Genomic DNA, 15,010 nt, shown 5'->3' on the forward strand with positions numbered 1-15,010 from the left:
TCCTTTCTCATCTTTTGCTCAAGATTACCAATGTAAGGAACAAAAGTAACAACAACTTGTCTTGAAATTTATATTTTGCTAATATAAATTTTGAGATCATCAAATGAATTGCTTTCACATGTTTTCAAAATATACCATGTATTTTCCAGGGATCCTGGGGATACTCCTTATCTTATCACCCATCAATTCAGCCATTTATTCATATCATTTTGTTCCAAACCATGGGGTGAGTGGTGTTAACACTAAAAGTCCTCCCTCCTTTATGAACCTCTTCCATAAAATGCCCACAGGTATTACAGCATACTAATTGGAAAGCTGTAATCTGATTCATACTGATTTCTAATTTTTACATTTCTAAAAATCCTTAAAATGTAACTCATAACCATGTAAAGTTTTCTGAACTTCGAAATTTTAAGATCTTTATTCAGGCAATACTGTTGTAAGTCAATACAATCTCATTTATAGAAAGAGAAAAAATGTAAAGGAATTTTGTGATTTTTAAAATTGAGGTGAATATTCAGTGTTAGGAATATTGTATAAACTGTACAACTTAGCATTTCTTTTTTTATATTGAGTTTCTGTGTTAAATTTGAATTCTTATGATCTCTTTAGTGCCTTTACATTTTCATAAATAAAAAGCTTTGTGAATATAACTAGCCAATTCTCAAAATAAATGTTATATGCTATGATCTCCTTCCTAAAATTTGATCCAGATTTCCAAGTTATTTTTATAGGAATTTTTTTTTATCCTAACTTTGACATCTTGTTTTGTAACTAGAATGTGTTTAATTGGAAATTAAGAAATTAAGCCTATGGAAATCACAAAACACAGTTTGAAATTAAGAATTTTAAGAAAAAGCTTCTAAACACTAAACTTCACTTTGGGGAACAAGAATGAAATATATTCTGTGCATGTGAATTATGGAGGGAGGATTTATGCAACTGTGTTCTTAACTGTCAAGAAATTTAGATATACATATAACATACATATTTAGATATACATAAAACATGCACACAGTGGGGAAGAGGAAGGAAAGAGGTATATATATATTGAATTTTTCCAAGCTAAATACCATGTTTAACACACCATAACAGCTCACTATATCGTTGAGCAAGTGGAGGCCTTTCCAGCAATGGAGGCCTCTCCCACCTCACTTCACAGTGTGCTCCACAGTGGTGGCTGTGGAACAATTTTTAAAACAAAAAGGGATCATTAATATTTCAGAATAAGTCAGTGTGCTCTAAATGTAATTATTTAGGATAACAGACCTTTCTTGTTAGTATAAGAGCCTTCTTACTGCATGTAAATAAGCATACTAAAAACTTTCTTTTATTTTTTTTTTTCAGGTGGACTGAGCTGTGTCCAATGATTGAACCCAGGAAGAATCATGGGCTGGTATTTGTAAAAGACAAGATATTTGCTGTGGGTGGTCAGAATGGTTTAGGTATATGATGTTAATTAGTGTTAATTAGTTCAACTTTGCTGATGAGTTTGCTGATACTTTCATATTTTAATTTATTGAAATATTTCTTAAAATCAGTTCTCTACCACATACATCATTACATCTATTCTGTAGTTTCTGGAAGCTAACATTTTATGAAACATTGCATGATGTTAAACATCCCTGTCTATGAAATGTCAATAGGGCCACCAGTCACTATGACAATCTCAAATAATTCCCATACATTTCCAGATGCTCCCTATGGAATGATATCACTCCAGCTTTAGAACACTTGAACAATAGAAATAGTTGAACCTTAAAAAAGAAAATCTTCTAAAACTTTTTAACTAGAAATTTTAACTCTTGTATCCAAATTCTAACTTTAGCAAAGTTTCTTAAACTATTTTTTTGGGGGGGAAAGGAGGTAACTGGGAATTGAACCCAGGGACACTTTATCATCTGAGCTATATCCCTAGCTGCCTCCACGTTTTTTTGAGATGGAGTCTTGTTAACTTGCTGAGGCTAGCCTGGAATTTGAAATTCTCCTGCCTTAGCCTCCCAAGTCACTGGGATTACTGGTATGCACCACTGCACCCAGCTTCCTAAACATTTTTAAACGTGGCATGAAAATATTAATATTATTATTTTTTAAATTATTAAATTAGATCTTTTTATTTTCTTTAGTAATAATGTGTTCAAGTATCTTAAATAATTTTCTTAAATAATGAGAAATCTGAACTAAATCTAGAGATAGTCCATGAGCTTCATTTTAGTCAATACATTGTTTTGTAACTAGAATGTGTTTAACTGGAAGAAATTAAGCCTATGGAAACCACATAAGCATTATGCAGTTATAACAAAGAAATGATTCTTTCCCCTATGGTGCTCATCCATTTTTATTTTCCATAAATTGCTATAAAAGAGAAGAAGGAAAAACTAGAGGATTATAATCAAAGGGGAAATCACTAATTTACTTTTTGATTTTTCCAGAATATAACATTTTAATTTTTTAGAAATAATATTTATGATTCTTTAAAATTTTGGTGGTAGATATGTAGGTACTCATTGTAAAATTCTTACAGCCTTTCTTTTTTTGAAATTTTTTTAAATGTTAGAGAAATCCAAAAATGATCAATTATTCATATAGTTTTTCATGTTGTTTTATTCTTTTGAAGGTGGCCTAGACAGTGTGGAATATTACGACATTAAATTAAATGAATGGAAGATGGTGTCTCCAATGCCATGGAAGGGTGTGACAGTGAAGTGTGCAGCAGTTGGCTCTGTCATTTATGTCTTGGCTGGTTTTCAAGGTGTGGGCCGATTAGGACACATCCTTGAATATAATACTGAAACAGACAAATGGGTCGCCAACTCCAAAGTTCGTGCTTTTCCAGTCACAAGTTGTTTAATTTGTGTTGTTGATACTTGTGGAGCAAATGAAGAAACACTTGAAACATGAAAAACAAGTGAACTTCAAGACACATCAGAGACTCAAAAATGTGGCCACCAGCACTTTGTTCCAAGAGTTTGGCTACAGAGTTCTGGTTTGGCATTTTGGTAAAAGAAATTTTAAATGAGTGAAGTAAGATTCTGTAAAGTAAATGTTTCTTTTATATGGAGTTCCTTATTTAATTAAAAGACCATATTTTAGCTGGCCACATAACCACAAACATATCTAGCCAGAAAACTTGAAAATTATAAGCATTTGTTAAAAATATGAATTTCTTGAATAAATTTCAAATTTATAACTATGGTTATGGCAGGCTGAAGCAGCCTCATCTTAGCCCTATATTCTATTTTCATATATCATGTAAGTGCTAGTAGTTAGGTCTGTTCACGTTCAGTCAGGAACTAAGAAATAGTATGAATTGTAATTCAAGATGGGCAACTTTGATGGAGCAACTTAGTGTCACGTAGTTTTGCTTGTCTTCATTTATTTCATTTAATACCAAATGTATTTTATTCTGAAGTAAGCAAGGTGAGTCAAGGCATATACACACTTTTCTTACAAAACTTCTTAAACAGATTTGGGAACTTAACAGTGTGTCCAAAAACCTCATTAAACACTTTCAATCCAATTAAATGTAATTTATCTTTTTAACATGAAATGCTAAGCTTTGTATCTATGATTAATTTATATGGTTTTACCCAGCAATTAAAACAGTAGTCTGCATCTTTAGTTCTGTTAAATAAAATCTAATCATAATAAGAATGGTTATCTAGCAAAAGATAAAGCTATTTATAGCAAATTTCTAGATTATTAGAAAAGCACTGACAGTTGTACCCACAATATTAGTATTTTCTTTGAACTTAATATGGGTTATGTTTTCTTTAGCAGAACACATAAGAGATATTTAGTGTAGTTGTGTCTAAAAGTTTTGTAATAATTTGAGTTCAGTATATGTCATCTTCTATTTGTTGTTTTTATGTCTCAATAAATTGTTTACCAACCCAACTACTAACTTCTTTTCTAGTAATGTTTTGCCCTTTTCTCTATGTATGGAATGTGAAATGAGCCATGGGTAAAATTATCATCAGTTTTTATCTGATAATAATAAATATTTTTTAACTTAAAGTGGACTGCTCAGTTTTATTTATTTTAAATGTGTTATGTATTTTTTTTTAATTTATGAAGCAGTTTTTCTATTTTAGTTTTCACTGCTTTATTTATATGGAGATTATTATAGTGTTAAACTCTCAGAATGTTAAAAGGAAATTCAAAACAACATAATAGGTACCTATTTATACATATATACATTTTTATACATATATACGGGTTAATTGAGATGTAATTCATATGCCCATCAATTGACCCATTTAAACTGTACTATTCAGTGGTTTTTAGTATATTCATAGACTTAATGCAGTCATCACCATCATTTCAGAATGTTTTCATCACCCCAAAAAGACACCCCCATGGCAATCACATCCCATTTCCCCATTTTAGTTTCCAAGGACTGTTGTAACATATTACCACAAATTAGGTGGCTTTAAATAACAAAAAATTATTCTCTCTCAGTTCAGAAGGCCAGATATCTTAAATCAAGTAGTCCTCAGGGTTGGTTCCTTCTGGAGGTTCTGAAGCAGGACCCACACATGCGTCCCCTCCCCTTAGCTTCTGATGATTGCTAGCACTCCTTGGCATTTCTTGGCTTGTAGCTGCATCACTTCAGTTTATTCTGTCTTCACGTGGACTTTTCCCTCTGTATCTTCACATGATTTTTTTTGTTACATCATTATAGTTATACATAGTAATTGAATTCATTTTATCAAAATCACATGCAAGAAATTTGATTTTGATACCTATCCCCCCCTTTCCTTCCCCTTTTTCCTCTCTATTCTCCTTCCTCTACTCCACTGATCTCCCTTTCGCTCCTTTCTTTTTAATTGGTACTGTCCACTTACACATAAAGGTGAAATTGCCTTTGTCACATGCCGCAGTCTGGCTGGGCACAATCAGGAGCCACTTGTCAAAAGAAACTAACTTTATTTTTAGAACCACACACGCCAAACAAAACAGCCTCTCAGGAAAAACCCTCAGAGCCTCAACTGCCACCACCGGCTTCCCACAAGCCTCTCTCCACCTCCCATAATCCTCCTGCTCTTGAGGCCAATTGGCTGGGTCACGTGGGCAGAGCCAAAAAAGTCCCCCCATGAGCAGCTCCGTGGTCTGAAATGGCAGGGAAACAGGCCAATGAGCATCACCGCAGAGGAGCCAATCAGCTAGATGTTGCTGGGGCCACTGTGAGCCAATCATCAGCCAGCAGCTGGAAGTTTGCTGGCAGCTGGAAGTTTGCTGGGGCCCCTTCGGCTGTGGCTCTCAACATCTCCCCCTCTCTGTTTAAACAACAAGCATGTGGCTTAGGGACCGTGCCTGCCTTAGGTTGTCCAATAGTACATATGGTCCTTACCCGTTAGGTTGGTACCATTGCAATTGGATCTTACCCGTCACTGACTACCGGTCCAGTATACAGCCACACCTGTGAAGAGGTCTTTGTACCAGCGGGGGGGTGAGGTTCTAAATTTAAAGAAAGCATAGCCCAATCTACACCTGTGGAGCCTAATCCCTTGGAACCTCTTTCTACAGCACGACTAGAAAATTTATCATGTAGGCTGGGTATTATTAGTAACTGTGCTATTCTATCTCCTGGTGAAATTACTGATATACCCTTTGGAGAACTGGCTATAATTTTTATTTCACCTTCATAATCGGGATCAATTACCCCAGGACTTATCATAAGTCCTTTTAGAGTAGAAGAGCTGCATCCCAATAATAAGCCTACTGTTCCTTTGGGAAGAGGTCCTTTCACCCCTGTGGGAATGATTTGAACTCCCATCTCTGGAGTTAGTACTGCTCTGGCGGAGGCGCAGATGTCCAACCCTGCGCTCCCTCTGGTTTGTCTGATGAGGGATCTGATGGACAATGTGTCCTGGGCACTACCCTGATGGGGTTGCTGGGTTCCTCCAGTGCTCCGTATATTTGTGGTTTTGGGCCCCGGAGCATTGGGCCCCCTTGTCCATTTTTTGGCAATGGAGCCCGATGCCTTTCTCCACGATATCGTGGATAAACACCTGGTCCTTGTTCATTTTTTGATAATGGAGTACCCTCTATGGTGGTTTGAGAATGGCATTTATTAGCCCAATGTCTCCCTCTATGGCATCGTGGGCAAATACCTGGTATTCTACTCCTTTGATACCTAGTTTTGTTAAACCCTCCGCCAATGGGGCAATTCCTTTTAAAATGTCCTGTTTGTTCACAATTGTAGCATGTTCTTGGCCTGGCATCTAAAGCCTGTTTTACTGCAGCTGCCACAATTTGCCCTTGTTCATTAATGTCTCTGGCATCTAAAGCCTGTTTTACTGCAGCTGCCACGACTTGCTCTTGTTCATTAATGTCTCTACATAATTTAATATATGTGTTTAAATCTTCATGTTTCCATGGTCTAATGATATCTCTGCACCAACGATTCGCTTCCTCATAAGCCAGGTGTTTTAGTAATGGCATTGCTTGTTCTGTATTCCCAAAAACTCTGGTAGCTGTTTGAATAAGCCTATCTACAAATTCAGCATAAGGTTCATTAGCTCCTTGTATTACCTTAGATAATTGACCTTGTAAACCTCCATGTCCTTGTAAAGTCTTCCATGCCTTAATTGCATCTACAGCAATTTGTGCATATACACCAGGATCATATGCAATTTGTTGCTGCTGATCCTCATAAGGTCCCTTTCCTAACAACATATCTAGATTTCTCTGAGGATAACCAGCTGCTGCATTTCGCCTAGCCGTCTCCTTGCAAAATTCCTCATTGGCAACCTTCCATAACAGGTATTGTCCTCCATTTAGCACAGCTTTACACATATTAGCCCAATCTGCTGGCGTCATGTTCAAGTTGTTAATGGATTCGACCATGCTTACAGTGAAGGGTGCTTGAGGACCATAGGTTGTTACAGACTCTTTTAGCTGCTTCACTGTTTTGAAATTTAAAACATGATAAATTCACTGCCCTCCTGCCTCAAATACAGGGCATGTTAATATTTGAGATCTTGTCTCAGGATCCAACTATCAACTGCAGGGGTTGGGGGCCTCCCAGCATATGGAGGTGGCCTTGTTAGTTGGACATTTACACCCTCTGGTGATAGAAAGGTGTTAGTAGCAGTCTCCTGTAGAGGTGGTGCTGTTGGTTGGACACTTACACCCTCTGGTGATAGAAAGGTGTTAGTAGCAGTCTCCTGTTGTAACTTTCCCCCTGATGGCTTTTTCTGTTTTACACTTTCTTTCTCTGTCTGACTAGCTTGAGAGGCCTTCTCTTTTACTTGAATTTTTTCCTCTGTCTGACTAGTTCGAGAGACCTTCTCTTTTACTTGAATTTTTTCCTCTATCTGACTAGCTCGAGAGACCTTCTCTTTTACTTGAATTTTTTCCTCTGTCTGACTAGCTCGAGAGACCTTCTCTTTTACTTGAATCTTTTCCTCTGTCTGACTAACTTGAGAGACCTTCTCTTTTACTTGAATCATTATGTCTTCTCCTTCCTCTACCTTTGTCTGAACTGAAGGTTTTGGACTAAGCAAACAAGATACCAACGTCCACAATGGCAATGTGCCAACTGGCAGAGTCCCTGGGCTTTTCTTTTCTATTCTTTTTAAATCTTCACCATGATGGTTCCATTGTGATATATTCAACAACTCCTCCTTAAAAAGCCATGGGCTACATTTTTGTATTGTATCAACGTATGCCCTGACTGCTCTTAATTTTACTGGGATGCCTCCTTCCTCTAACAATTTACTTAACACTCTTTCGGTTTGTTTTTTACTAATTTCTGATCCCATATTTCTACTATAATACAACCTAACAAGATAACACCAAACAAAACCGAGATAGAATGAAATAAAAATGAAACAACAAAAAATCATTATAACCTTTCTCCCTATCTGTTCCTCAGATGCAAATAGTTTTTCCTCAGATGTGAGCGGTTTTTCTTCCGTCTCACTCATCTCCAGGGACAGGCAACTTAAAACAAAAGTGAAGCAAAACAAAAGAGGAATCTTAAAATGGCTACCCATCCTCTCGCCCTGCCCTCAGGGGCGAGCAGTTTACCTTATCACTTACCCTCAGTCGCTCCCCGTGCGAGCCACCAAATGCCACAGTCTGGCTGGGCACAATCAGGAGCCACTTGTCAAAAGAAACTAACTTTATTTTTAGAACCACACACGCCAAACAAAACAGCCTCTCAGGAAAAACCCTCAGAGCCTCAACTGCCACCACCGGGTTCCCACAAGCCTCTCTCTCCAACAACACAAGCCTCTCTCCACCTCCCATAATCCTCCTGCTCTTGAGGCCCATTGGCTGGGTCACGTGGGTGGAGCCAAAAAAGTCCCCCAATGAGCAGCTCTGTGGTCTGAAATGGCAGGGAAACAGCCCAATGAGCATCACCGCAGAGGAGCCAATCAGCTAGATGTTGCTGGGGCCGCTGTGAGCCAATCATCAGCCGGCAGCTGGAAGTTTGCTGGCAGCTGGAAGTTTGCTGGGGCCCCTTCGGCTGTGGCTTTCAACAATCACATTTATATATACATATAAAATGATTTTGTTAAATTTGTTCTATATTTCTTCCCCTTTCCCATCCTTCCTCTCTCCCTCTGGTTCTCCACCTACTCCACTGATCTTCCCTATGTATTTATGATACCTGATTTCCCCCTGCCACCGCTTTCTTTCACTTACTTTACTCTAGCTTCCAAGTGAGAGAAAACATCTGACCCTTGATTTTTTTGAGTCTGGATTATTTTACTTAGCATGATGTTCTCTAGTTCCATCCATTTACCTGAAAATGCCAGTATTTATGGCTAAGTAAAACTCCATTGTGTATACCTACCATATTGTCTTGATTCATTCTTCTATTGACAGGAATTTGGGCTGATTCTGTATTTTGGCTACTTTTATGTCTCAATACTGAAGAGACTATATTGCTGTAGTATGCCAATGTTAGATTTGGGGGAAAAATACCAGGCAGTGGGATAGCTGGGTCATACAGTGGTTCCATCCCTGGTTTTTTTGAGGGATCTCCACATTGCTTTCCAGAGTGGTTGAATTAGTCTGCAGTCCCACCAACAATGTATAAGTGTACCTTTTTCCCTAACAATTTTACCCGCATTTATTAGTATTTGTGTTCTTGATAATGCCCATTCTGACTGGAGTGAGATAAAATCTTAGTGTAGTTTTAATTTGCCTTTCCCTGGTTGCTAGAGATGTGAACATTTTTTCATGTATTTGTTGGTTATTTGTGTTTCTTGTTTTGAAAAATACTTGTTTAGTTATTTTGCCTATTGGTTGGGTTTTTTTTTTGTGATGAGTTTTTTGAGTTCTTGATATATTCTGGACATTAATCCCTTGTCAGAGGAGCAACTGGCAAAGATTTTCTCCCATTCTGTAGGCTCTCTCTTCATGCTTTTAATCACTTGCTTTGCTATGCAGACGTTTTTTTTTTTAATTTGAGGGCATCCCACTTAACTGATTCTTGGTTTTATTTCTTGAGCTTTAGGTCTTTGTGGGTGACTACTGTAATATGATGGCATATTGGCCCTATATTTTCTTCTAGCAGTTACAAAGTTTCTGGTCTAATTCTAAATCTTTGGTTCATTTTGATTTGTCTTTTGTGCAGGATGAGAAATAGGGATCTACTTACAGTCTATACATATGATTATCCAGTTTTCCCAGCACCATTTGTTTAAAAGGCTATTTTTTTTCTCCAACATCTATTTTGGGCACCTTTGTCAAATATCAGATGGTTGTAAGTATGTGGGTTTGACTCTGTGTCTTCAATTCTATTCCACTGATCTTTGTGTCTGTTTTGATTTGATTCTAATACCATTTGTATAGTGTTTCTATAAGGACAATAGTCATCTGGGTAGAGCTCCCCCCCAATCTAGTAGAACCTTATCTTAACTATTTACATCTGCAAAGATCCAATCTCCAAATGAGGTCACATTCTGAAGCTCTAGGTAAACATTTTGGGGGCAAATACAATTCAACCCAGTACACCCACAAATACTCCATCCTTGGGCAACCATTAATCTTTTCTATTTCTAGATTTGGCTATTGTGAACCTTATTAGCTTTTTGAATTCTGCACTCCATTGGAGGAAAGAATATCCATTTATCATAATATGGTTATATTGCTTAATTTACTATGATAATTGCCCTTCTAGAATGTGTACCAGTGTTTAATCTATTTCAAATACAGTAGCCATTCTTTATAGGCTTTGTCCACTAACTAGAACACATTATAGTAAAGATACAGATGAGTTTGATGTAGGTTATTATGAAGTTGTTTTCCCTTAGCAATCTACATTATAATTGCTAACAAGTGACTTTTACTGCCTTGGAACCCTTCTACACAATTATTAATGCCAGGATAATAGCAAAAATACACTGTTTTGACAGGTACATTTTCTATTACTTTTTTCCCCAAAAAAGTTCCTGTTCTATAAAGTGCTGCACTTTTTAGTGGATATTTGATATGTTGGTGTTATATCCTCTGCAGTGACACAATTTTTATGACAATAATTCAATTTAGGGTAGAGAAAGATGGCATCTAGAGGTAGTGGCTTTAGTGCTACCTTCCCCAGCCTGGATGCTGAGTGTGAGGGCCGTGAGTATGGGCAGTGGGGTCTGAACCGAAGGCTGTAGATGCTGACACTGAAGGTCATAGTAGTGAGCCTGCCTCAGTCTCCAAAGAGAACTGCATCCATTCTTCCCATCAACAGTGGCTCAAAAAAAAAAAGGATCCAGGAGGAATAAAACCAAGAGTCACAGGATCTTTTTGCAGGCAAGTGTGGACTCAAAATTGAACATTCTAAATGGCTTTGTTAAATTGAAAAAGTTATGGGAACATACTTTATGTACAATAATATTATGGAAGATTCCAAAACACGTAAACATAAGGCCCCTACCATCAAGATTCTTAACAGGTTTAGAGAATAAGACATAAAAATACATTTTTTTAGGAACATGAGTTAAATTAATAATAGAAGTGTGGCCAAAGGAATGATGAAATATGAAATCACAGCAACTCATAGGAATAAGATTATTGACTACAGCAATGAGTTTAGACTTTATGACCGAGACTCATGGTAAGAAATCCTTTATTAGAATCCAAAAATATATGCATACTTGTACTAAACTGAAACAAAAACTCTTCTTAAAAAATCTGAAATTAAAAAAAAATTATACTTCTGAAAATCACAATTTGCACATGAAAGGAAATTTTAAAAAAAATTATACTTCTGAAAATCACAATTTGCACATGAAAGTTTGGCATCTTACAAATTGTTGCTGGGGCTGGGGTTGTGGCTCAGTGGTAGAGCGCTCACCTGGCCTGTGTGAGGCCCTGGGTTCGATCCTCAGCACCACATAAAAATAAAATAAAGGTATTGTGTCCAACTACAACTAATTAAAATATTTTTTTAAATGTTGCTAAAAAAAAAAAATAGTAATTGTGGGCTGGGGATGTGGTTCAAGCGGTAGCACCCTCACCTGGCATGCGTGCGGCCTGGGTTCGATCCTCCAGCACCACATACAAACAAAAGATGTTGTGTCCGCCAAAAACTAAAAAATAAATATTAAATTCTCTCTCAAAAAAAAAATAGTAATTGTGGCTTTTATAGACTAGTTTTCAAAAGCTTGACAGTCTCATGAACAATTTGAGTCATGAATTATCTTGATCTATTATTAACAATCAAAATGTTCCATTTACTAAACAGTTGTTCAACTAAGTCTATATTCCTTTTGTCTTACATGCTGTTAGCAACAAAAATTTTGGATTTGCTGCATATGCCAAGGTAAAGGAGATACTTAGAGGAAATTTTTGCTTTTTAAGGTTGATATTATTAACATATACCAAAGACAAAATCCAGTCAACTCCATCATGGCACCAAACCATTTCTCACTAAACCTCAATAAATTGGTAATAAGAAAGGATATTTTATAGAACACATCATTCAACACTTGACAGATCTTTTAAATACCCTCTCTTCCTTGTAATGAAATATGAAATCACAGGAGCTCTTAGGAATATGAGATTATTGACTACAGCAGTGGGTTTAGACTTTTATGACAATAAAAGACATAAATCTGATTTTTAAAAGCTTCATTTTCATCTTTCTAATTTTCCTCCTTCCCAAGATGTCTGCAACTGATTTGGGAAAAAACAAAAAGTAGTCTGTGCCAGGAAATGTTGTTATTCTAACTAGAAAGCTTTTTGCTTCTTAGGAGTTTTACACCCTCTTAATCAAAATGTAAAAATGAGATTCAAGGTTATCTGAGTCTTACTAGGATTCTCCTGACTTTATCTTCCAACTGTTTAATTCATTCCCACTATCCATATATGATTTCCAAGAACACTTTTTTATTTATACTCATACAATCTTTTTTATTCTAATTAGTTATACATGGCAGTAGAATTAATTTTGATACATCATACATAAATGGAGTGTAACTTCTCATTCTTTGTTGCAGAATCATACCAGGCATGAAATCATATATGTATTCAGGGTAATAATGTCCAATTCATTCTATTATTATTCCTACCCCATCCCCTTCTTTGTACCCTCTGCCTAATCCAAAGTACCTCTATTTTTCCCTACCCATCCTCTTATTGTGAATTGGCATCCACATATCAGAGAAAACATTCGGCCTTTGGTTCTGGGGGATTTTCTTATTTTGCTTAGCATGATATTCTCCAGCTCCATCCATTTACCTGCAAATGCCATGATTTCATTATTCTTTAAGGCTGAATAATATTCTATTGTGTATCCCAAGAGCACTTTCTTTTGTATTGCTCCTGTATAGAGCATGTTGTTCTTGTTTCATGTTGTACTTTGAGGACACTTTAGTTTTTTTATGTTCTTGGAGTGTTTATTTCCTCTGATTTGTTTTCTGCATATTTGCAAATATGTGTTCTCTGACTGCATTTATATTTAAAACAGACATTTAAAATTGATGGTAATTTTTGTGTTCAAGGGTGAGTACGATAATCAGTGAAGGGCTGGGGTGTGGCTCAGTGGTAGAGCACTTGCCTAATATGCACAGGGCCCTGGATTTGATTCCAAGCACTGGGGGAAAAAAAATCTGTAACTATCTTGGCCTGGGAGTGTAGCTCTGTGGTAGATCATGTGCTTAGTTAGCAAGCCTGGGTTCAATCCCCAGTACCTAAAAAAGAAAAATAAACATATATGATGAGGAAATGACCAACTATTTTTGTTGGGAATCCATAACAAACCCATAGGTTTTTTTTGGGGGGGAGGTGTTAAATACTCCATAAAATAATCTCCTTCCCCTTGGTTGGTGGGGTACAAATCTGGAAGAGGGCAATCTTAAGCTAGAATTTGTGGAGCTCAGACAAAAGGAATTCCAACTCACATTCAATAAGCCCTAAACCCTTTCTACTTGATATCCTGAAATCTGAAACCTCTCTTGTACCTTTTATTTATTTATTAATAAAACTTATCTTCTGTCAGAGGCAATTGCCTTGCAAGATGAGTTTTGTAGCCAAATTCTAACCACACCATATATAGATTTTCAAAAAATCCATCCTTCTCTGGCATCCACAGTAGCTCTTAATTCCTGAGGCTTTTTAGTCTTCTCTGGGGACTTCAGTGTCCAGCTTGCAGAATTTTAATTTGACCTTTTTCCTCACTTCTAAGTAATCTACTATCCACTCTTCTTCTTCCATGTACATTCAGTCTTCATACATTGTGGTTTGAGATTATGGTTATCTCCTACTATAATCAAAGATGGTGTTTTTTTATTGTTTTCTTTAGATGATTTTCAGGAGTATAGGAAAGAAGTATTTTTACTCTGCCATCTTGAAACTAAAATTTTCCTTCCTATAACCCTAATCTCCTGAATGCCAACAATACCCCTCATCAAACTGATTACCAAGTTCTGCAAGCCTCAGCCTTAGGCTCTCATCGTCCCACACAACACTCCACTTAAGACTATCTTAATTTTGGCTTTGTCCACCTCTCCGCTTTCAACAAGCCATTGTGCTCACCTTTATTTTAGCTTTATCCACAATTGGTATTATTTGAGGTCTTCAATCCCAGCCAAAGTCCTTACATATGCTGGCATTTTCAGGGATGAAAAGTCAGTGGCTACAGAGAAATTGGTTGATACAAGGAGATAACAAACATATTAAGGATTATAGAAGCCAAGTTTCATACTATGAAAGAAGAAAGTTACAATGTAGGAGGAAAATAAAATTAATCCTGTGGTCTTGGATTGGAATTAGATATTACTGTATTATATAAGTGTTTTGTATACATACACACACACACACACACACACACACACACACACACAAAGTACATGCACGTCTATACATATGTATTTCCTAGTGATGCTCATAAAAGGACCTGGCAACAAAGAAATCACAATAACAATAAGCACACTTAGAGCTCAGATCTTGCTACCCACAAAAAGGGCTCTTTAGAGAGATGAGTGATTCCAGGACTAAAGCAGAGGTGGTGTAAAATTAATCACCTGAAATGTAAAGAAGTGCTCCAAGAATCAGGTTTTTCTTTTCCTTTGTTAAAAGGACAAAGGAGCTTAAAGGGGCTTCCATTGACCAAATTAAGGATGATTTGAACATTAAAATTTTTAAAATTATATTAATGGATTCTAACCCATTGAATAAAATTTGAAATCATAAGTCCATATTTAAAGGAGTAAATAAAGGAATGAACTATTTGATGAGGAATCAGATTTTTATATAATTTCAAAGTACCTTCCCACAAAATTTTAATGCCAAAGAGGAAAAGAGTATATGGTGGAGCTTTCTGGCAGACATCACCTTAATTAAGTAGTAATAGTAAACACCATATATAAGGGGACAAATTGTGCACAACTTGGTAAGAGCAATGTGAAGACCACAGCATCATTTGGTAAGGGTGGGGCTGGGGGGAGGGAAGGTATTGGGGAATTGAACCCAGGAACCACTGAGCACACCCTCAGTTTTTTATTATTTATTTTCATACAAGGTCTTGCCAAGATTCGGAGGATAACCTTGAACTTGTGAT

The 15,010-nt window shown here is 36.7% G+C and overlaps 1 protein-coding gene across 2 annotated transcripts in view; it reads left to right on the forward strand.

Moving 5' to 3' along the window:
- The window catches only part of Klhl7 (kelch like family member 7), a 56,981-nt gene extending 52,964 nt beyond the window's left edge, over positions 1-4,017 (forward strand). For both annotated transcript variants that reach the window (XM_046463508.2, XM_046463509.2), the window contains 2 exons: positions 1,348-1,445; positions 2,618-4,017. In XM_046463508.2, coding sequence (XP_046319464.1) covers positions 1,348-1,445; positions 2,618-2,901 — 382 coding nt within the window. In that variant the 3' untranslated portion in view covers positions 2,902-4,017. The remainder of the gene's footprint in view (positions 1-1,347; positions 1,446-2,617) is intronic.
- The last annotated feature ends 10,993 nt before the right edge of the window (positions 4,018-15,010 follow it).

The sequence above is a fragment of the Marmota monax genome, unplaced genomic scaffold (genome assembly GCF_021218885.2).
Source record: "Marmota monax isolate L192 unplaced genomic scaffold, Marmota_monax_Labrador192_F-V1.1 WCK01_AAM20220418_F8-fsc00057, whole genome shotgun sequence".
In the NCBI taxonomy this organism is placed as follows: domain Eukaryota; kingdom Metazoa; phylum Chordata; class Mammalia; order Rodentia; family Sciuridae; genus Marmota; species Marmota monax.